This window comes from Daphnia pulex, chromosome 7 (genome assembly GCF_021134715.1).
Source record: "Daphnia pulex isolate KAP4 chromosome 7, ASM2113471v1".
Taxonomy (NCBI): domain Eukaryota; kingdom Metazoa; phylum Arthropoda; class Branchiopoda; order Diplostraca; family Daphniidae; genus Daphnia; species Daphnia pulex.
Genome location: NC_060023.1, coordinates 11319374 through 11342117, shown reverse-complemented (window position 1 = coordinate 11342117; position 22744 = coordinate 11319374). Strand labels below are relative to the sequence as shown.

Below are 22744 nucleotides of genomic sequence, written 5' to 3'. Positions count from 1 at the left end.
GGCCCACGGGTCGAAGGTAAATCTAATTTGATTTTAAATGCCTTAAACTTCTTTTATTAATGTTTTTGGATTTTATTTAGACTGGAGAGGATCGCCGCCACCACCGCCGCCACCACCGGAGCCGCTTCAAGATCGTCGCACGCTAGGACCTTCGCCAATGGATCTCAGGTATATTTTTTAATTCTAAGTGTCTAACCATACTTTTTTTTATGTACTCTAGATGGGACCCTGGACCAAGGAGGATCGCCGCCGCCACTACAAGATCGTCGCTTCAAGATAGGACCCTGGCCCACGGGTCGAAGGTAAATCTAATTTGATTCTTAATGCCTTAAACTTCTTTTATTAATGTTTTTGGATTTTATTTAGACTGGAGAGGATCGCCGCCACCACCGCCGCCACCACCGGAGCCGCTTCAAGATCGTCGCACGCTAGGACCTTCGCCAATGGATCTCAGGTATATTTTTTAATTCTAAGTGTCTAACCATACTTTTTTTTATGTATAGATGGGACCCAGGACCAAGGAGGATCGCCGCCGCCACTACAAGATCGTCCCCGCCGCAGCAAAGGACTTCGAAGATCTTTAAATGGTACGGTATAACTTTTTCTTGCCTAAGGTTGTGTGAGTGTTTTATCGTGTTAAATGTGTGCTGTGTAAGTATGGATTTGTTGCATATTCCCTATCCAATATAACCTTACCTTCACAATTACGGTATATCATTATGGTCTAGAAACAGTAGTCTCCAATATCATAATCCTATTTCCCATTCGCATCACTCTTTTGGTTAGCCAAGGTAAAAATTTAGTTTTGCTGGTCTAGTTTTAGTTTAGTTATAGTTTTAGTTTAATATAAGTTTAGTTTTTTAGTGTTCTAGACGGCGGATAAGTGTTTTAGTTAGTTTTAATTTAGGTTTAGTTTAGTTTTAGTTCAGGTTTAGTTTAGTTTGTTAGTGCTTTAGTCTGGTTTACTTTTATTACAGTAGATATAATTGGTAACCATCTAGGTAGTTGTTACTGTAGTTTGGTTTTAGCTTATCATTATTAATATAAAAGCCGTTATTAAAAGTGGAAATTGGTAAACATTCAAGGTTTCCTTCTTGGTGTAAATTATGGCAAGGCTATTCAAGATTCATCGGCGTTTATGTTCGTTGTTTGATTAACCAGAGGGAACATTGAGGCATTGAGGCAATATCGACTACTGCGCTTACTTTTTTCGCTGAGCTGTGTTAGTCTTTTTTGTTTTCTGAAATCTTGAAAGACACATATCTCGAATCTGAATTCTGATTATCGTAATATTTCACATATCTGAAGTATTTTTGTTTCGCAATGTCATTCAAATTGATCGCATGTTCGCATCATTCGTCATTTCGTCTGCTGTGGCGTGGTTTGGTCTAGGATCTGGTCTGTTAGTATGGTCATAGACTTCGTAGTCTACGGTATTGTCATGATTTCTTCCAACAACAATTGGTTAGGGAAGAGTGAGTGATTCACGCTGAGTAGATAATAGAAGGCAATTAATCATTCAAAAAATAAACATTTGTGTGTACTGTGTAGGTAATGTAGCAAGAAAGTAAAAAGTGATAAAATTGCAGTTTGAATCTGGTTCAGCCATGGACACATGAAGATCCTAAAGTTTAAATTTAACTAGGTAAGGTAATATTTACCAGCCTTCACATTCAAATTGTCCTCAATGCTTATTAAAATTTCTTTAATGATCACATGGGAGGAAGGAAGAAAGAGCTTGTGGGATACATTCTAAAGATGAAATACAAGATTGGTGTGTTGACCAAAGCAATCAGCATTATATAATGTGATACAAGAGAATTGATCGTGACATCATGCATCCCAACCAAGTAATAAAATTATGATTGTAGTTAAATATTTTCCCCTGATTTCATGAAATATTTCTGTTTGCAGCCAAAGCTTTAACTAGACAGCTTTAGACAAGTTCGTCATCATTGAAAGTTAAATCAAGCTTCCACAAATTGCAGCTCATGAACATTGTGTTGACTCCACCCAAGTTGTAAAACCAGAAAAAGAATTTCTCATGCTCATGCAGTGGCAATAGTTGAAGAAAATTTGTCCGAAGATCTAAATGACACAGAACTTTACACTTGTAATTTCAAGCAACTGTTGGACTTCGGTATCCAAGTTTGAAAAGGATTTCAATAAAGAAAATTCAAAACGTTTGAGAAAGAGCTAAAACACAAAAAATCCAATGGGTCATTACTGGAGTAGAGATCTCATTCATTGGTGCCTACCGTGACTTATTGGTCTAGCTCTACGACGGTAGAAGAAAATGCCGCCGATGTAGGACGTTGATAAAGTTACACTCATCCCATGACTGCAGAAGAAGAAGAGATCCAGGTCTTCTATTAAATGGCATCACCCCACGGCTTTCACGTGACACGAGTCTTCACAAATTGCTGGATTCGATTGACGAAAAGGACAACTACGCAAGCGGACCTTAGGCGATTTGAAAATGATGTATCCCGACTGCTAATTCAACAGACGTATATAGATTTTGATTTTAATAACATTGCTGGACAGTCAAAAGCCTGCTGAAAAATGAAACGTCGTTTTAGGCATATGTTAGAAGAGGATTTGCAGATTGATTATCCGTACAACTAGAACTCGACCGAAAAAAACTGGCCGACTTTGACGAGTCTTTTATACGCTCACGTGTCCACTGAAGAAGTCGATCGTTTTATCTGTGATCACGTGAGCAAAAGGGAGTGCTATTGGAGAAGATTTTGCACTTGATGACTTCATCCCCGAATTTGTTTTAGATGATGTGGAATCGGGTAATTCTCGGGTGGTCCTTGAGCGAAAATCGATAGTTTGGCAGCCATCGTCGCTTCCGCCCCAATAACAAGAACTCATCCTTGCCGATTTGTTTGGTATGTCATAATTTAAAATTAAGTGCTTGTTTCTCTTATTAGAATTTATATTTTTAGAATTACAGGAGAAAAAACCGAAGATTGGCCCAGGCTTGGTCTGTTCTCATTTTTGCCATTACACGTCTTCTCTCGTAATACCGAGTCACTTATCTGTTATCAGAAACAAAGTGCGAAATTATTCACATTCATACTCACATTTCCTAAACTGAAATTAGAAACAAAACAAACAGTTAGTCAGGTTAGTACTGGAACTATCCTTTGTAGTACTTACTTTTACCTTCGAATTTTAACGACACTCGCATCTGCGATTCTGCGCTAATAATACCCATTTACAAGAAGCGGATTAAAGGGCTTTTTCCCGTTCGGAGCACAATAGTTTTTGATCAACTTTCCCTGAATAAAATTTTAATTTGCCCCGGTGGCCATGCTGCTACAGCCTACAGCATAGTGGTTATCCACTGTTCAGTGATCTGCCTCTTTTGTTATTGTTTCAATTATCTGGCTCTTCGATGTTCCCGGATCCGGGTGTTCAACAGCTCGTTGTCAATTCCCCCTCTCTCGTCATCCAGCTCGCCTCTCGTAGTGGCCTCAAATTCCTGTTAATTATTCCAATTATTATTCCAATTTCCAATTGATTAACCGAAAATTATTTTTTTGTTTAATTAAAAAAAAAATCTGTTCACATTCATGCAACCCTGCCCACCCCCCCTCAATTTCAGTGCAAATTATTCAAAATGGTGGCCGTCTGACATGTTGATTGTGATTGCTGTGGACTGTGGTATGCTGGTGTGATTGTGATAAAATTCTCATTCTGAGCTGGCTTAAACTGCTGTCCATTTTGCCAAACAGTCGTCAGTTGTTACCTGTACCGCTTTACGTCTCATCCCATGTAGAAACACGTCAGAGCAGTTTTAAGTAATTTTGTTGACAATCAATTTCCCTTCAATGATGCAATGATTATCTAAACTTCATTGCTGTCTTTCATGCTCATGGTTTTGTTGCAGCCGGTTGGTGAAAGGTGTAGTAAAGTCAGGTTGAGCTGCTACATGCAAGTGCTGGTGTTATCCTGACCCGTGTAGAAGTGTAACCTAACTGCATGAAGTTTCTTGAAATAGTAATTTGAATGAAATTATTGGTTTCTTTTACATCTTAAATTCTTTTTTTGTGTTAAAATTTTGCTTTTTTCTTCTTAGGACCACTGGCAAGGAGATATTTCAACTGTACGATGCTGCTCAATATGCAGTTGTTTTGTACCCGTTTCCAGTTCATTTCCAGTTCAAGCTGTTGCTTGCTGTCTGTGGTGCTGCTGTTATCCTGGAATGTGTTGATTGTCAACACCTTTGTGTGTACTGTGTGGTAATGCCTATGTCAATGCCATTGTGAAGTAAGATGATTTGACGCAATTGAAGAAGTTTTTGAAGTAGATGTAGACAAGTGCATAAGTGCAGTTTAGTGTTCCCTATATTTTGGCCGTGATTTTAGTTAGCTTTTATTCTACTGTGTCAATCCATCTTGCTGCCCACCGTCCCGGCTCCAACTTTAATTTTTTTGCCGCCAGAGGTCCTGTCACCAGGGCTGCGCCTCACAAGTCACAACTGTTTGCCACGCAAATTACTACTCCGCTGCCTCGCTAATCATCTCAGGTGCTTCGACTTTACTAAACTTTACTTTACTACACCTTACTTTACTCATTACTACACCGTGGCTCCTTCTACTACACCAGAGCCCCAACTACTACACCAGAGCTCCGACGTCCTCATCTGGTTTCTGATTATAACTTCGCCGCCGCCCTCACCTCCGCTGAGCTGAGAGGATTGACTTGCCAATTGCTGCATCACTTCGTCGACTACTTCCTCACCGCGCTGACCACCAAAGCGCCTCGCTGACTACTCCTTCGCCTTTGCGTGAATTATTACACTGCCGTGCCAACACCAATCTGCTGCACCAATTTTAGCTTTGTGGGCGCCGAACACTGGTTTACACCGTCGCTGGTCATTACTACATTGCTGCCTACAACCACACCGCAGCTCTGGCTGCTACTACTCCTCGGCTACGACTACTACTTCATCTCCACTCTGACCGGTACCTCACCGCTGCTCCAGCTGATACTTCACCGCTACTCCGACTGATACTACACCGGTGCTCCGACTGTGACTTCACTGCTGCTCCGGCTGATACTACTCCACTGCACTGTCTGCTACTACTACGCTGCTCCGACTGCTACTGCACACGCTCTCAGACATTGAGCGGCATAAAATAGTCATCATCTCTTGGCTGATTCCATCTTCTGGATAGCCTAGATCAGTGCTACCATATGTAAGTATCCTGCAATGTGTTCATCATATTCATAATTTTTGTTGGATAAGTTATGCACCATGCTCCATATCACAACGCATTCCCTAGCCTAGACTACCATCTTGTACCTTACTCATAACATACATGTCTCTATTTTATTAATTTTTCTTAGCATTTTCCTCGAATGTGATCAAAGCACATATTGGATATTGTTGATGCTGAAGTCTTGAGTCCAACGGTAATTAACATTTTTTTGTGTGTTGTAATATTAAACATATTTTTACTAATTTCATTTGTAAATTTCTCGTCAGATCCAACTTTTTGCTGTCATCTGTTTAATGGAAAAAAGAAAAAATTTTGCCACTGGAGGTTTCGGTGGCCGGTGGCCATCCCTTGATAGACCTGTAGTGATGATCTAAGATTGATTGATTTGAGGTATATCTTGCTTTCCCTATAATCCTTCAGTTGATATTTATATAAATTTCTATTCTGTTTTCAGGTCAATTCCTCGCTGCTCTTAATGGTATTGATCGATTGGAAACTGACAAGAGACTGGTGAAATTCAAGACTTGCAAATTGCGTAGTTGTTAGATAACTTACAAGTGCATATCTGGGCTCCCTTCTTTTCTGTGGCCCCGTTTCCCTAACTAACCACTAACCAACGCCCGCCGGTGGTCACTCACCCGCTGTGAAACCAGGAGGAGGGGAGGGCTCTGGTCGAACGGGGACTTGGAAGGCGCATGATCCGACGAAAACTTTTAGAGGGTCATGAGTCTAACCCGGAAGCCTAGTATGACTACATCTCCCCGGAAAAACTGGCCTCGTACTTCTCTCTTCTTCCTTGTCCAGGTAATCTCCCTGGGCACAGTCAATCAAGGCAGAGTCTCCCCCTGTCTTGATTAACTGCATGTGCAAGTTATAACAAACAGTCCGCCAGCCAATGAGACAAAAAAAAGCGATGGTTTATTTTTAAGGAAATCTGCGATGGTTAAATTTTTAACTGCCTGCTTCAGATATCCTTGAAAATAAACCGTGTTTTTGTGGATTGTTTGTTATAAATTCGCACAATAGAAAAACATTTTGATCCGGACGCTCTGTTTAGTGAATTATTTATTTTATTTGTGTTTCACTTATATTAATATTATGTATATAATAATACATATTAGAAATAATTAGAGATATACATTTAAGTATGGGAATTATGAGTGTTAGTATTAGAGGTTTGGGCGTTATGGGTGTGAAAATTATAGGGAAGGGATGGTAATTAGGAGTGGGGGTATTAAAGGTATGGGTATTAGGATGTAAATGATGTGAATACATGTGGGATTGTAGGTTAATAAAGATTTCATCATTAATTTTCACGTCACTATTCATTTATGTTTTACTTTAAATCAAATCTCCCCTCTCCACCCTACCATTTTCCTCCTCGTTGCTTTCCCAATGTTTATTTCTTTTTATGTAAAAACCTCCCATATTTCCGTTTTTCTTCCTTCTCAACACATAAACTATAGACACACATAAAATTGAACAAAATACAGGATGCGAATTCCGTAACACGACGCCAGAACCAAGAACAGTTTAACTTGAATTGGCATATGCTGGGACAACACACTCCATTGGGCAGTAATTTGGAACATGAACCTACAACAAAAATGAAATCAAATTAATGTTAGCATTAATGAAAATACTGCATGAAAATAATGCTTTGTTGTTAACCCAAATATTATATGGCAACATTATCAGATATCTTTTGTTGAAACAAAAATTTACATGTTCTCATTAAAGATTTAAATACAAATTCATATTTGAACTGTGTTCAAGGTTAATGACTCAACGAAATTCCAAAATGTTATAACTAATCAATGGAAGCGAGATTTTTTCCTTTAAACTCCTTCAGTTTTACTACCAACTCAACACATTTCATTTTTGATTAAACTAAATTAGATAGTCACTTTACTAACCTTCAATTAGTGCATGTTATTGATGTTCACAGCAAAGGCCAGCAAAATTGGACGTAAGTGCTAGACTGGATGGCTGAAGTGAAGTTCCATATTTTGAAAGGTGCCTGCAATAAAACATCACAAATGTCATGATCAAAATCTTAATCAGTTTAATCAAGGATTTTACCATTAAGACCATTTTACATGTGAAATGTTTCTTCTGGACGTGGTGGACAGTATGGTTTCCAAATCTTCTAAGCTTTCAAGATTCTTCTACAGATAAAAAAATTGCACTGAACACCTTCATGGTTACTTGACGTGCAAAAAAAAATTGATTACACTCACCATCGCCAACCCATCACTAATAGAAAAACATCCCCTAAGCAAATGCAGGTAATTTTCTTCTTCTCCTGCTGCATTTTAACATTTTCACACTACAACTGTAACCGTAACTAACTGCAACCATATAACTACACTGTAACTGTCAACTGTGGAAAATACTCAAAAAAGATGGCTACCATTTTGAATGTTGCAGTGAAATTGAGGGGGAGTGGGCAGGGTTGCATGAATATGAACAAAATAGATTTTGAAAAATTAATAAAATAATTAATTTTCGGTAAATCAATTGGAAGTTGGAATAAACGCATTAATCAACAAGACTTTGAGGCAAATTGATATAAATACTTCATAGTCAAATTGAACACAACCAGGGGATAGTATGGACAGAGCCATTAAGTAATGGCTCTGGTATGGATAGGGGTTTCATTGCTCTATCTGACGGGTTTATCAGTTTTTTTTTTTTTTTTTTTTTTCTGGAGGGTGGGGGTCGATTTTATTATAATCGATATTCGATATGTTAAGTATTGCTAATTATAATATTAGTGTCGTCTGCCGTTTTCGTTTACATGATTCGAAAAAGAGACAAAAAAATTTCAACGAATAAACGGAACGATCATTCTTTGGACGTGGTCACGTGGATGAACGAAAATAAAATTACAAAAATGTGGTCATCACCATGTCAATTTGTCGCAGGTTTCGCAGCATTCCATGCTCTCCACTCCATGCTGTTTGGCTCAGAATAAAAATGGGATGACTATGGGAGTTTAAATAGAAGAGTTAAACTTATTACAAGTTTGTGAATTGTTACTTATTGACTGGCATTTATTATTTATCCCCTTGCCCATGCATGCCATGCATGGCAGTTTGTTTCCACTAAATGCAACATTTTCCTCTGTGCAGGTTTGAGGCCTGAGTCAGCCATCGTAACAGCAAACTTTTGCTTGTGCTGGACCTCTAGTCATATGATTTGACCGATGACCTCCTGCCATCAGCAACAATCACAGTATCGTCATCACTTAGGTAATACTTTTCGTTACTTTTATAAATCTGCATGGGACCTGCCAGATTTTTTAATGATGCATTTTGCATAAATGCAGTGTATTTCATGGAAACTCAATTCCCCTGTTTTATTAAAAATTAGGGTATACCCTTGATTACCAACTACTGTCTTATTTTCAACTTTTCCTTGCTTCCTATTTTTACTGTAAATATTTTTCGAAACTCATTGTTGAAATTTTGTATTTAGATAAACAGCATACCTATTAATTGGAGAAAATTCCAGTGTCGGCCGAGTTAAGAATCTCTTCCCTTCCCCTTTCTTTTTAAATGTCCTCGTGTACGCCCATGCGAGTGTGGGTGTATTCACGAGGTCGGGGACTCCGTTTTACCTATCCCTCCTGGTGGATTCAACTTCTCTGTGGATGGAGCACTTGTGGATGCCTGGCTGTATTTCCCAGGCTTAAAGGTAGGACAAATATTTCTATCTTTCCTTTTTGAAAATTTGTATTTGGAGTACGATTATTCCTGGGCCATGCAGTTGACTGAACCTGTTTTCTCTTGCTGTTTTTTTTTTTCTCAGTCAGGGTTCATTAAATAGCTCACTTGTAGAACCACTGCAGATCAGGCCTCTTTTTGTACCTCGCAACTTTGTCTGTGGGTTAACAATCAAATTCAAAAATGTTTGAACTTGAAACCCTTGAAGCAAATTGAAACTTGAACAATTTTTTCCACCAAGAAGGTCTTGCCGCCAAACCGGCACTTCCTGGTTGATGAAATTCATATCTATAATAAGTTAGATTATCAAAATCTCACCGAGGAACTACCGTTTTTAAACCTTTTCATTTATCAACAAGTATATCTGCCATCTGTCCAACACTACGCATATCGATTATGACGTTGGATGTGTCGTCTATCCCTGAAAGTGGCTCATTTTATTACGAAATAATAGATGTCGACATAGATAAATGTTCACATGTATTATACTTTTTCCTTGTTTAGAAGCCATGGTACTGCAGCTGGAAAGATTGAGCGGGATTGTGTTACAACATTTCAAATCAAATGATGTATGGCAATGGCAGTGATGTATACGTTCCACAACAAACGCGATATCATTATAGTCTCAAACTGAGGCTGGTTAAAAAATTACTACAGACAATATTCTGGGAAATGGATTCTAGATTTATTCGGGTTGATTTGGGCAATCGGAATAAGCGGACGATGAGTAATCCACTTTGTAGACTGATTTATTCGGAGCATTTCCACGAGGACTGTAATTGCAGATGTAAAACTGTTTGTAAGGCTGTCCGGGCGTGAAAGGATATCCGTTGTAATCGTCGTAGTATCCAATAGCTGCGCAGCCGACGTGAGTAGTTTCAGCCCAGACCATTTGCGTGTAATGGCCAATAACTTTACCGCTGGTAGTTTGACAGCTCCTGATATTAAAGATTCGCAGATAGTGGGATTTCGCCGATTTGTTTTTACACTTGTAAGATATTTTGCGTAGTGGTTGTACCTGAATTTTATAACGTTGGCACAGTCCATGTTATCGACCTCGTCAAACCAGCCGTCCTTGCCATTGATTATGTTGGCCCAGTCCGACATGTTTTTCGAGTGCGGACTGAAACTCATATGGAGATTCTGTCCGTATTTAATGGGATCCGGTTCTGTGATGTTAATTAAAGAGCAAATGGGCATTTCATTAATCACTCGACATAATTGCCAATTTACCGTGTTTGTATTGGAGGTTTTGAGCCCATTCCCAAGCGTTGTTGGCTAATTCGTCACTCCATTTCTTTTGACAAGATAAAATTAATTTTCAAGAAACTGTTCCTTTTTAACAGCTTGTTAATACCAAATTTGGCATGGAGATGGCAGCTGGTTGCGGTCCGGGAGAGCCTCGACTCTCACGTTCTGACGCAACTTTCTGACGGAGTTGATTGTGTAGCTCTAGAATAAGTTTCTTATCTTCCTTTGTGGCTCTTAGGTCTATAATGCTATCCTGTTCACCATCTCTAAACTGTTTCAAATTACAGGCTGTAGAGGGTAACAAAAACTTTAATTCGAATTCTTTGGCTTTTTACTAAATATGGTTGTTGGAATTGATTTGATCGGACGTTATTTGCGCTGGACGGTATTGGGCGGGATGGTTCCGTATTACAATAAAGTATTTGCTCTTTAGGTAAAGGTAGATTGTCTCTGCCGGACCTGAATCCAGGCAGAAGTTGGGGTTGGAGATAGTAATACGGATTCAGAAAAAAGTTGCCATCCAAATAAAATATTTGCTGGGCTCTGAGCACTTGGATAACCTTCATAATTTTATGAAAATTTAATTTGAACAATGTAACGTAGAATCCTAATATAAATTTAGAGCCGCTCTTACCAGAAAAGACGATAGCAGAAGAGCAAGCAGCCTTTGGGCCATCGCGCGTTGTTATTTTCGTCGAGTATCAAGGAGAAGTGACTGTGGGTTTATTCCTTTTTATACCGTCAGTGTGGAAATGATTCCCCCCCTACAATTGCTGGAGGGCTTGATATAGTCATCGATAGAGGCATGCCTAATGAAGTTATCTTGACCTACATAAGAATATTTATTCATCCTGTATCACATCTTTTTACACTGGGAGCAGTTGACGACATCTTGATACTAAATTGATTTTATAACAGGTTTAATTGAACTTTTCAACTTTTGTTTAGAACTTAATGCCTACGTGATCAGAATCACGCTATACTACCCCCAAAGTGTCATTCTCCGGTTACGCCAGCAACGAATAACAGTCAGCTTGTTGTATTGAGAATTTATCCTTGCCACCTTCCCACAAAGGCAATTAACAAGCATAAAGTCCATCGTGATTGGACCATATTAAGACGTGTAGAAGGAATAATATCGGGCACCACTGTTATTATTGTTGACGAGACCAAGGACGACACACATGAGCATATAATCAAATCACATTATAGCTGGTTAGAATATCAACACTAACTATTTGCGATGTTCGTTTGGACAAATATGATTAGAAGATGACACGACTTTGTAGACCGATTGACCAACAATATTACCGGGTGGGTTGTAATTACAGACGTACAATAATCTAACAAGCCCGGAATGTTCCAAACAAATTACGGGTTCGCCCGGATGAAACGAGTAGCCGATAGCCGCACATCCGACGTGGGTGGTCCCGGCCCAAACTATTTGCGTGTAACGACCGATAGGTTTAGAAATATGAGTATCATTTTTGTCCATCACATCCGGCTTCCAAGAATCCCTTCATGAGTATAAACGTGCTGGAATTTTTCGATTTAATGAACTTTTAAAATCTTTGTAATTACCTAAAGTTTTCAACTGACCCACAGTTCATATGGTTTACTCCATAGGACCACTCGTAATCGATAACCCAGTCCCAAGTTCTGCTACTTGTTCCATAAAGAATAGAAAATCCAAGATTCTGTCCGTGAGGAGTTCCTTCAGGCCCTGTTCCATAGCGATCAAACATTCAAGTATTAATTGACTGAAAAAAATAATTAATTTTCCTACCAGTCTCGAATTTTCGGTTTTGGGCCAGGTGTTTTGCCCACTCCCAGGCGGAATCAGCCAATTTCTTATCCCATTTCTTTAAAGATAAAGACGAAAGTTTAAATCTGTCCCATTTTCATTATACCAGAATTAATGATTATACCAAGTTGGGCATGAAAGCAGCTGCCGGTTGAGGCCCAGGCGATCCTCGTTTCTCCTTGCCGGATGCGACTTTTTGCCGGAGTTGATTGTGTAGATTCAAAATGAGATGCTTCTCATCTTCCTTAGGTCTTAAATCTAAGTAATCAGCTTGTTTGGGCTGTTTAATGACCGGATATCCCGTGAAAGTTTTCTCCGGTGTGCAGAAAACTGGTTTCGGTTTGTTTCGTAACCAGTTCACACTGCTGCTGCTGCTGTGTTGGCGATGAACGTCAGTAGACACTATTGGCCAATGGGTGCGGAAAAAGTAATAAGGACTCATCAGGAAACGACTTTTACCCAAATAAATCTGGGCCCTTGAATCTTCTGGAAAGTTGAATACCTGTTTAAAATTATTCGGATGGATAGATTGATTATTATTGGAACCTGAAATATTTATGTCCTTACCAAAACAGCCAATAGCAGAGCTCCAAAAAGGCTTGATTGCATCCTGATGTATAGAATTTTCGTCCGGCTAGCGGAATAGTTGCGGATGGAATGGAGGACGAAGGTTCAGTGTGGGTCGACGGAAACTTGTGGGCCTCTTATTTATATCCAGAAACCTTTGTTCCATTTCTTATACCTTTTAAAAGGTTGAATAACCCACAGTTTGAACCAATTGATTTTACGTAACAGGTTTTCCAGAAAACATTTGAAAAAGGTAGGTCCGGGTCGGCCTATAGTCGGCCTTGGCCTGTCTACCTGGCTTTCTCTTTTTTTCGCCTTCTAACAGTGTCAATAACCTTCCGTAAGACAAAGAATAAGAGTCACCGACCTCTTTCTATAGAAATCGATACGTAACACGTCACAATCAATCCATGCTGTGTCGTCACAGTGTATTTTATTATTGCCGGGAAACTTCTTTTATTAGCGAAATTCCGGACAGTCGGAAGATGAGAAATCGGCGTCGTAAATCGGTTGGTCGATAAAGTTGCCCTGTGGACTGTAATTACAGACGTAAAGGATTCGGTACGGCATCTCGGGTATGGCGTCGTCCGTGTATCCAATGGCCGCGCAACCCACGGCCGTCGTTTCCGCCCAAACCATTTGAGTGTAATGGCCAATATTCCGGTCGTTGGCTCCTTGCAGACTTCTTCAGATTTCCTCGCGAAAGAAAAAGAATTAAATTAGTAGACAAATAGAGTCCTAATAAATAATCTAATAGAATAATTACGTTAAACTGGAGACAGTACGACAGTTCACGTTTTCCACTTCCGAGTACCACTGGTCGATCGCTGCATCGGCCCAATTCGGCGTCGTCAATTGATCCGAGTTGAAAGTGATGGCCAGATTTTGACCCATCTGCATAGCTATACAGAAAATCAATTAACTTTATTGCATGAAATTTAGCATAAATTAATTCAGTGAATTTACTTCGGAGGTTCGGATCGTGTTGAAATTCACAATTGTGGGCCCACTCCGATGCGACATTGGCCAACTCTTCATCCCATTCCTTGACGTAAAATTATAGCGATAAGTTTCTATTATAAAATAGCAATAATTAACAGTTAATTGATTATACCAAATCAGGCATGTAAAAGGCAGGTGGCTGAGGCCCAGGTGATCCTCGATATTCTTTGCCAGACGCCACTCGTTGACGCAACTGGTTGTGAAGTTCTACGATGAAATCAATATCGTCTTGCGTCATTTCCATTTCAATTGTTTCCTCGCAAACGCCCGCTTCCACATTACTACGGGCAGCCTTTCGTAATCAAATAAATCAATAAATCAAAGCTGTGAAATTTTTAACACATAGTAAAATACTTGCCAGCAAATAGAAGATCAACGTTTGAAATGCACAGAAGCGCATGTTGTTTATGTGACACTAGTCGGCTATAAACTAACTGGGTTTAAGTGGAAATTGTCCCAAAATTTTACTCGAAACGTTGAAAATCAGTTTGCACCAGTTCATGCCAATTCTCAGCAAACCTTTTCCAAAAAACGAAAAAAATAGTTTCCAACAACCCAAAGTGTATTCCTGCGCCCAGCAACAAAACATTTTTTTTTTTATCTTTGACAAAATATGACGTCATTCGCATGTGGAAAATCAAAGACAATAAATAAATCGATACAACATAGCACGTAATAAAAAAGAGTTGTGTCCAAGGTCAGTGCTGATTGGTCTGGAATTCTTCATTTCGTTTTTCTCGAGTGAGAGTTGCTTAAATTTGCATTTTCACTCGTAAATATTTGATTGGTTTTCTCACATTGCATTGACAGTCCTCAGATGTGGCCCTGACAATAACAGAAAATGTGAGCAGACTTCCCACCATGTTGCGATTTTCGTAACTTGTTACAAGAGCGGGCGAAAACGATCGCAACTCGTCGCTTTTTATACTTTTCCGAGAGATTTCGTAAATTGCTTTTCGCTGGAAGGGGTCCGCCAACTTCGAGATAAGTGCAGTAATACAGGCCAATTTCCACGAAGAAAGGGAAATTCTGTATCCTCGGGCTGTTGGTAACTCTTTTCACCCGCAATTTCAATTGCCGTTGAACTCGTGGAAACTTGCGAATCGACTGGATACAAGGACTCGTCCATATCACGTCATCACATTTGAATAATGAGCTTCTTATAATAATGTACATGAAGCAGAAATGAGCAAGTGTTTCCTTCGTCGATTGATCTCAATTTTCTCTGTACGAAAAGATCATAAAATAAAGGGTTGGATCTATGGCCGGCGGTAGTTTCTGACCTTTCTCCGCAATTAGCGCAGTTCCATCTGACAGCAGCAGCAGCTCGAATTGCTTATGATACGCGTTACATTTAATGAGGCCCTTATAATTGTACGTGTTTAGAGAGAGACATAAATTGCCTCGAGTTTCCTTGAAGGCTTGGACAGTCTCACCAGCATTCTTTCAGCGGAAGAAAGTTGTATTGCTAACGCTAAGCTCCACACTAACTTTTCCGTAAAAACATCCAGTTTCTAGCTAGTAGCTATGTCGTCTATGGTCCATGTCACAGATAAAGACCACGTGTGAAAACGTGCCCGAGACTGGATTTTCAGGAGATATAATACAATATTTGTCAACTGAATCGAGTGTTGAAACTAAAATTAGTTTGACGCTGCTAGAGGTAATAATTAACAGTGCGAATTATACATAACGGACCAATGGGCGACGGCCAACGAAATCTCCAACCTACTCAAACAGTCATCAACGAATAAAAGTGACATTGCCAACATTATCATATTCTCATAGAAAGATCCGAGTTCCAAGCTATGCAATCAGAATAGCGAAATTTTTATGTCCGCAATTCCGCATCCGAAAACTCCTTGCGAATTGCAATCTATAGCAATATGGCAACGTTTTTAATCACGTCTGCTATTCATTCATGTCTGCTACTAATGGTGGGGATTTCGATAGGCATCAAAATAACCTCATGGTGGTGATTGAGTTCAATTGAAAAATAATAAATGTTGTGCACGACATTCTATGCATATGAATATAGTCGATGAGATAAAAGAATGAAATGCTTCTAAAATAACTAAGTTTCGTGATCCTAGACATGTCATGACCCACACAATTCCTGTGTAAGTGAATCATGTATAATATTCACATCAATGGGAATGTTTACTTCTTTCCTGTACTTATGATGTTGAAACTTTTATTAAGCAAGGTGTGTATTTTGTAACCACATTTCTCCTCATCTCTTCACAGTATTTTGTCTCCCCAATTTCTTCTCTGCTCTGGCTTGGTCTGGGACTTCCCCGAATTAAAACATCAACTTTGTTAAATGTTGAAATGGTAAATATATTTCTTAACAATATTGATGAAACTTTTCTAAATTTCAATATCTGTTATTACAGAAGTTACTGTGTCTTTGATACAAAAAAATGAGTGGGCCAAATTTATCCCTGGGGAGATATTGATCACTGATGAAGATGCCAAGATGGTAAAGAGAGATAAATTTAGTCCGATGGAGTTTGTCTTCCTCAAAGTAAAACATTCTACACCTTTTGGTTGTTGATTTGTGTTTCACCCGATTTTATTTTTGACAGGTTCCATCAGAATAATGTTGCATCAAGAATCGTACGGCATCAAGCAGAGCCAGAAAATTATGGCGCCATGTGTCCGGTCAACTGTCGAGTATCTATTAAGCCCACACAATGTGTTGTCCTGTTGGGTGAATGATGTAGAACACGCTTCCTCTGCAGCAGCCCCAACGAGAGCGAGAAAAATGAACACCCCTATGGGAACCATGAGTCCCGAAATTCCGTTTGTTGTCACCGAACAATGTAACCCGTCAGTAGGAGCGGCCTCATATTGGAACCCCTAGCTCATCAGTCTCGCCGACAATCAATAATGTAATACCTGATGCCCATTAAGCAGCGCTGCCTTCAAGTTAGTGACGTAGTGGCTTGTCACCATTTGTTGAAATCCACTTGTTGTTTTTTGTTCTATTTCTTAATTTATGGTCTTAAGTTAATTATAGCATTCTGTTAGCTAACATGTACGAGCCAAAGTCTAAATCGATCTTCCGGGGAAATGTTTCGTTGATTAAATAATTAAGTAGTTCCGAAAGGTGAACAGTATCATATAGTGAGAAAACAATCTTGATATAAATGGTGATTATTAAAAATCTTATTCCTTGGAATTAATTTGTAATCAAAGTCATTTTCATATGGAGGCGACATAAGAGTTTGTTACTATTGCTCAATCAACAATTAAACAAAATAATAGGAGATTTAAAAACAATTTTCTGTATATTTGAGTAAAATAATCGATCAGTATAATGTCCTTTGAATTTGGTTCAAGGTCACGAGAAACATTACGTAAAACTGTCAATGCAGTGGTGTAGAGGTTGGGTGAGGACGACACGTGTTGCATCATTATCAAGCAGGTACAATAGCCGCAAGGGTAAGCTATTTGGTATTCATTTTGATTTTGGTTTTTGTAGACCCAACCCCAGCAACGTCTACCTAAAGAAAAGGCCAGTTTGCATTTCAATTGAAGGTCATGGAGATTATTACGTAAAACGTGCCATGCGACGACGGAGAGGTTGGGTGAGAACGACACGTGTAACATCATTATCAAGCAGGTAAAAAAGCCGCAAGGCTTTAGAGGTGGGTCAGGGTGAGAAAAAATCGTATAAAAGGCGAGAGAAAAGGCCATGGAAATCAGTCGAGTGAGCATCTCCGACACGGCAACAACTGCTGTGCACCGTCTGTCACCAACTGCATTCTTCATCGTATTATCAGTTCGCAATCATGGGTAAATATTCTGTTTTTTTCATAAAGTTGTTAATCAGTTTCTTTTGTTTTTCTGTTTGTTAATATCTAGTAATTGTTAAATAATAATGTTCAAATAAATTACTTTCTAGTTAACTATGGTGTCGTGCTGCTGTTGGGTGTCGTATCGTTGATGGCTGGGTCGACCACTGGTGTACCGATGTCTCCTGGGTATGGCGGATACCAAAGTACAACTTACGCTGCTCCAGCATACTACACCGAGGCTCCCAAGCACTACAATACCAAGGCACCGGAGTACTACACGACTACGTATGCTGCCCCAGCCTATTACACCGAGGCTTCCAAGTATTACTCAGCTCCCACCTACTACACCGAGGCTCCGACTTATTACACCACCAAAGCGGCTGAACACTACACCGAGCTGCCCAAGTACTACACCACCAAGGCTCCAGAGTATTACACCACAAGTTATGCTTCCCCGAGCTACTACACCGAAGCCCCGAAGTATTACTCTGCCCCGAGCTACATCACCAAAGAGCCCGAGTACTACACCAAGGCTCCGGAGTACTACACGACTACGTATGCTGCTCCAAGCTACTACACCGAGGCTACTAAGTACTACACCACCAAGTCACCGGAGTACTACCCGACTACGTATGCTCCAACTTACTACACCGATGCTCCAAAGTACTACTCTGCACCCAGCTACTACACCGAGGCTCCAGTTTACTACACAACAACCTACGCTCCATCTAACTACTACACCGAGGCTACCAAGTACTACACCGAAAAGGCCGAATATTACACAACCACGTACGCTGCCCCGGTCTACTACACCGAGGAACCCAAGTATTACTCTGCTCCAAGCTACTACCAAACAGAGGCTCCTGTTTACTACACCAAGGCCTCAGAGTATTACACTACAACCTACGCTGCCCCCAGCTACTACACTGAAGCTCCCAAGTACTACACTACCAAGGCACCTGAGTATTATACCACTACTTACGCTGCTCCGACCTACTACACCGAAGCTCCGAAGTATTATTCTCCGCCGAGTTACTACACCACTAAGGCCCCTGAATATTACACCACAACCTACGCTTCTCCAGTTTACTACAGGGAAGCTCCTAAATACTAGAGCCGATTTAATTTGATCAATTATCTTAAAGTTTGTCGGTCATATCTTACTAGTTACTAGTCAATGGGAATTAATTGTTGATCTTTAATGAGAAAATAAATGTTTTTAATGCGGGTAATATATTTATGTTTTCTCTTGCTACCTTCAAGCCCTTTGGCATTGCGACGTGTTCTAATTTTTGTTGGATCTTTCCTGCGCCATATGGGAGGTAATTATTACTCTAGTCTATCTGCATTCGGTCATATTCTGATGCTTGAACTAACTTCATTTCCAGGGCAATTTACGGGAGAGATGTAATGTGTAGTGTTGACTAAATTTTTATTAGTTAATAGCAGAAGTTTAGTATTTAATGTAACAAATATGTACATGGCAAATAATGTTGTAAAATTTGTATTAATACCAGCATCAAAATCGATGGAATGCAAACGTTTAAAAATTATTTTCAAATTGTCCATCACTCCCAGCACTATGCAGGAACAGTATCTAGAAAGTTATTTGGCGGTAGAAGTATTGCAATTTCTTGAATGTCCAGCGAGCACGAAGTAATCACTGTCCGTAAATGTAAATCGCTATACTTTGCCAACTTGGAAGTGCAATCAATCACGACAGAAGGTGACACTGCCCTAACTGTGCCCAAGGAGATTACCTGGATAGTGAAGAAGAGAGAAGTATAAGGCCAGTTTTACTGGCGAGGTATAGTCATAGTAGGTTTCCGGGTTAGACCATGACCCTCCAAAAGCTTTCATAAGACAGAAAAGAATTATCTAAATCTACACAAATTATCAGTCTTCAATTCCAGCAATCTCTTGTCGGTTTCCAAACAACTATTACAGTGGTGAAGAGGGATTTACCTGAAAGGAGAGTAAATTTAGATAATTTTCAAACCATATTGTAGTGACAGAAAGAAATACCTCAAATCTATCAACCTTACATTGTCCTAAATTAGAACAAAGTGTTGGTCACCATAAAATCTTGAGTAGCAGCATTTTCTTGCTGTTGTCTGCAAAACTGATAGCAACAAAGAATGGGATCTGGCGAATGCATCAATATCTTGAAAATTTACAACTTGAAAGGGAAAAGTTAATGTGAACATTATTGCCTTAAAGAACACAGTAATTCAAAATAATTTTGGAAAAAAAAACTACCTTGCAACAGAAATTATTTTGGTTCAGAAGACATAAGGTTGGGGGCATGCAAATGTTATTGGATTAGACCATTTCATTTCTATTGTCACGAGCACCTAGTTGGCCAGGTACATGAAAACTTCAGCTGAAATTACCTGAAAACATTTAGTCAAGAATGCAGTAAGAATCATTAGCTAACGATTGTTTTATCTATTACTTACAAACATTTGACTTGTTACCAGATCTCCGCTGTTAAACTTTTTAAGTAACTTATGACGACGTGTAATGTGTAATGTCTTGTCTGTCTGTGACTGACAGTGTAACACGCTTAAGATTCAAAACTCATTACTAGATGTCGCCAGTGTCGCCCATGTTGTTTTTTTCATGGTGAAACGAGGCGAATGAGCGAAACAAATTGTTGCTAATTTATACTTATTCCTGTGATTTCAAATACTAAATATTGAACTTCGTATCTAATGTAGGTTTATCTTGACCTAGTTTCCTTATTTTTATACTGTACCAACTTATTTCTTCAAATTCTAGGTTCATACTGTCAGTCATTCCAACAGGTTGACTTATCGCTCAGTCAATTTCCATCCATTAGATCCTCATGCTGTCTAAAGCCTAAAACTCATGTTTGAAGCACACATATAGTGGAATACCAATGTGCCGAAATAAGGTATTTCCCCATTACTGCTACGAGACCATTAAAATTCAGATTTTCATATAACAGGTATTCTTGCTCATAAACCATAGGATCTTTTCTGAATCTTGCAATTTTGGTGGCATACCCTGCAACAGCATGTTTATTATTATGACTGTTTTTACTTCTGGTTAGAAGACAACCCAGCTGAGGGATAGGTAGAGTTTTATTTCTAAATTCGTATAAATTTGTAAATAATGTAGAGAATTTCCTTGTCCCATTGCTACCTTGAGTTTCAGAGACGTGAAGAGTGTGAAGTGATCTACCATGTATGTACCAGATCTGCTTTAAGATGAAAGTCAATCATCTGGATGATAAAGGTAAGCAACAATACACACTATCACCACGCTACTGCAATACTTCATGACACTTTCTTTAGCATCAGGAAGTTTATCTCATCATGTGGAGTTATGCTGTTGGTTGCTGTGAATTCCATTTTTACGGTTTCTTCTCTCTTCCTGTTCTTATCATGAACATTTCAGTGTGTTTCTTAGAAAAGGTAAAGATTGGTATGCTTTATTCATTGTTATATTTTCATTAATGTAAAACATTTGTTTTTACAGATGCACGCAGCTTCTTTCGGAATCGTGCTGTCCTGGCACGAAGATTCTTGTGCAAATGCTGACCTTTGTCCATGACGGAAGATGGACTTCCACCAACATCCTGATCTTCGCGACGCTCGCTCATCTAGCTTCACTGCTTCTAAACACAATTTGTTGTACTTCACTGGCGAATTGGCGAGTTTCTGGACCACTTCAGTGATCGCTTCCGTCCGCTGTTACACACCTGCAGACCACGGGATTATGCCCAGGTACCCAAAAATTGACTTATTTTCGTAGGTTATCTATCAATAATCTAGTTGCGTTAGCTGTGTAATAGTTTCCAAAATCAGGTCATTTTACGCGCCAACGAAGTTTTACTTGGAAGTTTCTTTTTTCTAGCGCTAGATGGCTTTTTGATAATTTGTAGCTGTCAAAACAGTCAGTTTCAGTTACTTTCAACATCTCTTTAAACATTTATTGGCAGTTATTTTGTTGAAATATTTAGTGATAATTGACGATTACTATGCCAGCAACAAAGCTCACTTGTTAAATTTTCGATATTTTGCTTTTTTTTCTACTTCCGGTTTGCTCATTTCAGTCTGTAGTTTAGTAAATATTCATTCGAGGTGGAAAAGAACCACATATTCGTGATCCTCGTCGAATTTGTGGTAAAGTTCATGTTATCTTTTTTACGTTTTCGTACTTCCGGTTTCGAAAATTTTCCTGAACTATAGTTCAGGAAAATTCTCGATTTTGGCCAAATTTTGGATTTCGTTTAAATCACATCTAATCGACCCCAAATTTCATGGAGATCACGAATATGTGGTTTAATTTGATGACAGCTCAATGGTTGAGGCGCTGTGGTTACTTCCGGTCTACTTCCGGAATTTTTTTTTTAGACTAGCAAGTGAGCTTTGTTCTGTGTATAGTTCTTAATATTGCAAGCTTGATTTTAAGTTAAAAAAATTGCATTTTTAAATCTTTGAGCTAAAAAACCAGTTCAATGTGCCTATACGTATTATGTATTTTTTATTGGCATGTCACTTAATAAGAATTGTTTTGTCTTTATTCAGGTAATGCAGAGGAGACGTCGAGAAGATGGATTTTCCCATCTTTAACAATCGTCACTGGTCTCCGTCGGACGTTGCCCCTGCTCCTGGTGCGAACGAAACTCGGTGAAATCGCGACCGACACCGAGACTCGTCATCAACGTGGATCATCGTATTGTTGGTATTATTGTGTTTGTGTTAGTGTTAGTGAACCCGTTGGCTGCCACACCTTTGTTCTCCCCTGCACGGGCCGCGCTGTTCGGTCTCGTGGTTTTACAAGCCGCGGGGTCGGGGAGTCGCCAAGCCCAAAATTTGCCGCAAGGCAAGCCTGTTTCAGGCCATGCACCTTAGTCCCCCCCTTGTCAGCATGGACTTGTCAGCAATGGCAAGTCCCACTTGGTCATGGATCCTTCAGACGTGGCGCGTAGAGTAGTAGAGTGCAACCTACGGGTTGTATGGCGTGGCAGCCAACGGGTTAGCTTAAGTGTATGTATGTGTATGTATGTATGTGTATGTCTGTATGTGATTGTAAAACGTGGCGGAATTGTGGGTGGAGGTGGGACAATATAACAATTCTTTTTACAAGTTTTTTGTTCATTGCCTTTTATTTACAACAAGTAATATATACCAAGTATTGTTTAGGAATTATCTCAACTTCAAAGTCTTTCATTTATACAAAGTTCATCCACTTGCCTTTTATTTATAAGACTTACCAAAATCAACAGTTACAAGTTTCTTTCGTAACTTACCCTTGTAACATCGTCAAAACACAAGAACATGCCCGTATGTAGATCGACTAAGGCAATAGTCACCTCCAAAA

General features: G+C 39.4%; 3 protein-coding genes and 6 long non-coding RNA genes across 10 annotated transcripts; 4 read left to right on the top strand and 5 right to left on the bottom strand.

Moving 5' to 3' along the window:
- The first annotated feature begins 2170 nt into the window (after window positions 1-2170).
- Window positions 2171-3323, top strand: LOC124198751. Its single transcript, XR_006876702.1, has 3 exons — window positions 2171-2510; window positions 2583-2897; window positions 2955-3323. It is a non-coding gene; the product is annotated as an uncharacterized LOC124198751 (long non-coding RNA).
- Window positions 3324-3391: 68 nt separating this feature from the next.
- Window positions 3392-5296, top strand: LOC124198750. 2 transcript variants are annotated; one of them, XR_006876701.1, is made up of 5 exons: window positions 3392-3812; window positions 3902-4011; window positions 4091-4253; window positions 4456-4540; window positions 4621-5296. It is a non-coding gene; the product is annotated as an uncharacterized LOC124198750 (long non-coding RNA). The 2 variants fall into 2 exon arrangements; XR_006876700.1 differs by having other exon boundaries at window positions 4091-4540.
- A 1063-nt stretch (window positions 5297-6359) lies between these two features.
- LOC124198749 lies at window positions 6360-7634 on the bottom strand. Its single transcript, XR_006876699.1, has 4 exons — window positions 7478-7634; window positions 7320-7405; window positions 7154-7257; window positions 6360-6833 (listed from the first exon to the last, which is right to left on the bottom strand). It is a non-coding gene; the product is annotated as an uncharacterized LOC124198749 (long non-coding RNA).
- A 1725-nt stretch (window positions 7635-9359) lies between these two features.
- LOC124198747 (venom allergen 5-like) lies at window positions 9360-10930 on the bottom strand. Its single transcript, XM_046594759.1, has 6 exons — window positions 10851-10930; window positions 10552-10776; window positions 10323-10487; window positions 10199-10262; window positions 9984-10134; window positions 9360-9903 (listed from the first exon to the last, which is right to left on the bottom strand). Exons 1-6 carry the CDS (start codon window positions 10890-10892, stop codon window positions 9651-9653), a joined length of 900 nt encoding a protein of 299 aa, XP_046450715.1. The 5' UTR covers window positions 10893-10930; the 3' UTR covers window positions 9360-9650.
- Window positions 10931-11340: 410 nt separating this feature from the next.
- Window positions 11341-12948, bottom strand: LOC124198427 (venom allergen 3-like). The gene is made up of 5 exons (XM_046594260.1): window positions 12588-12948; window positions 12145-12522; window positions 12003-12078; window positions 11798-11939; window positions 11341-11733 (listed from the first exon to the last, which is right to left on the bottom strand). The coding sequence occupies exons 1-5, from the start codon at window positions 12627-12629 to the stop codon at window positions 11451-11453; spliced, it is 921 nt and encodes a 306-aa protein (XP_046450216.1). The 5' UTR covers window positions 12630-12948; the 3' UTR covers window positions 11341-11450.
- A 48-nt stretch (window positions 12949-12996) lies between these two features.
- On the bottom strand, window positions 12997-14022 carry LOC124198746 (venom allergen 3-like). The gene is made up of 5 exons (XM_046594758.1): window positions 13948-14022; window positions 13702-13881; window positions 13554-13632; window positions 13354-13489; window positions 12997-13272 (listed from the first exon to the last, which is right to left on the bottom strand). Exons 1-5 carry the CDS (start codon window positions 13987-13989, stop codon window positions 13047-13049), a joined length of 663 nt encoding a protein of 220 aa, XP_046450714.1. The 5' UTR covers window positions 13990-14022; the 3' UTR covers window positions 12997-13046.
- Window positions 14023-15406: 1384 nt separating this feature from the next.
- LOC124198745 lies at window positions 15407-16146 on the top strand. Its single transcript, XR_006876698.1, has 3 exons — window positions 15407-15709; window positions 15837-15923; window positions 15986-16146. It is a non-coding gene; the product is annotated as an uncharacterized LOC124198745 (long non-coding RNA).
- A 2705-nt stretch (window positions 16147-18851) lies between these two features.
- On the bottom strand, window positions 18852-19963 carry LOC124198739. The gene is made up of 4 exons (XR_006876691.1): window positions 19870-19963; window positions 19652-19785; window positions 19418-19571; window positions 18852-19357 (listed from the first exon to the last, which is right to left on the bottom strand). It is a non-coding gene; the product is annotated as an uncharacterized LOC124198739 (long non-coding RNA).
- A 600-nt stretch (window positions 19964-20563) lies between these two features.
- Window positions 20564-21033, top strand: LOC124198744. Its single transcript, XR_006876697.1, has 3 exons — window positions 20564-20653; window positions 20713-20832; window positions 20897-21033. It is a non-coding gene; the product is annotated as an uncharacterized LOC124198744 (long non-coding RNA).
- The last annotated feature ends 1711 nt before the right edge of the window (window positions 21034-22744 follow it).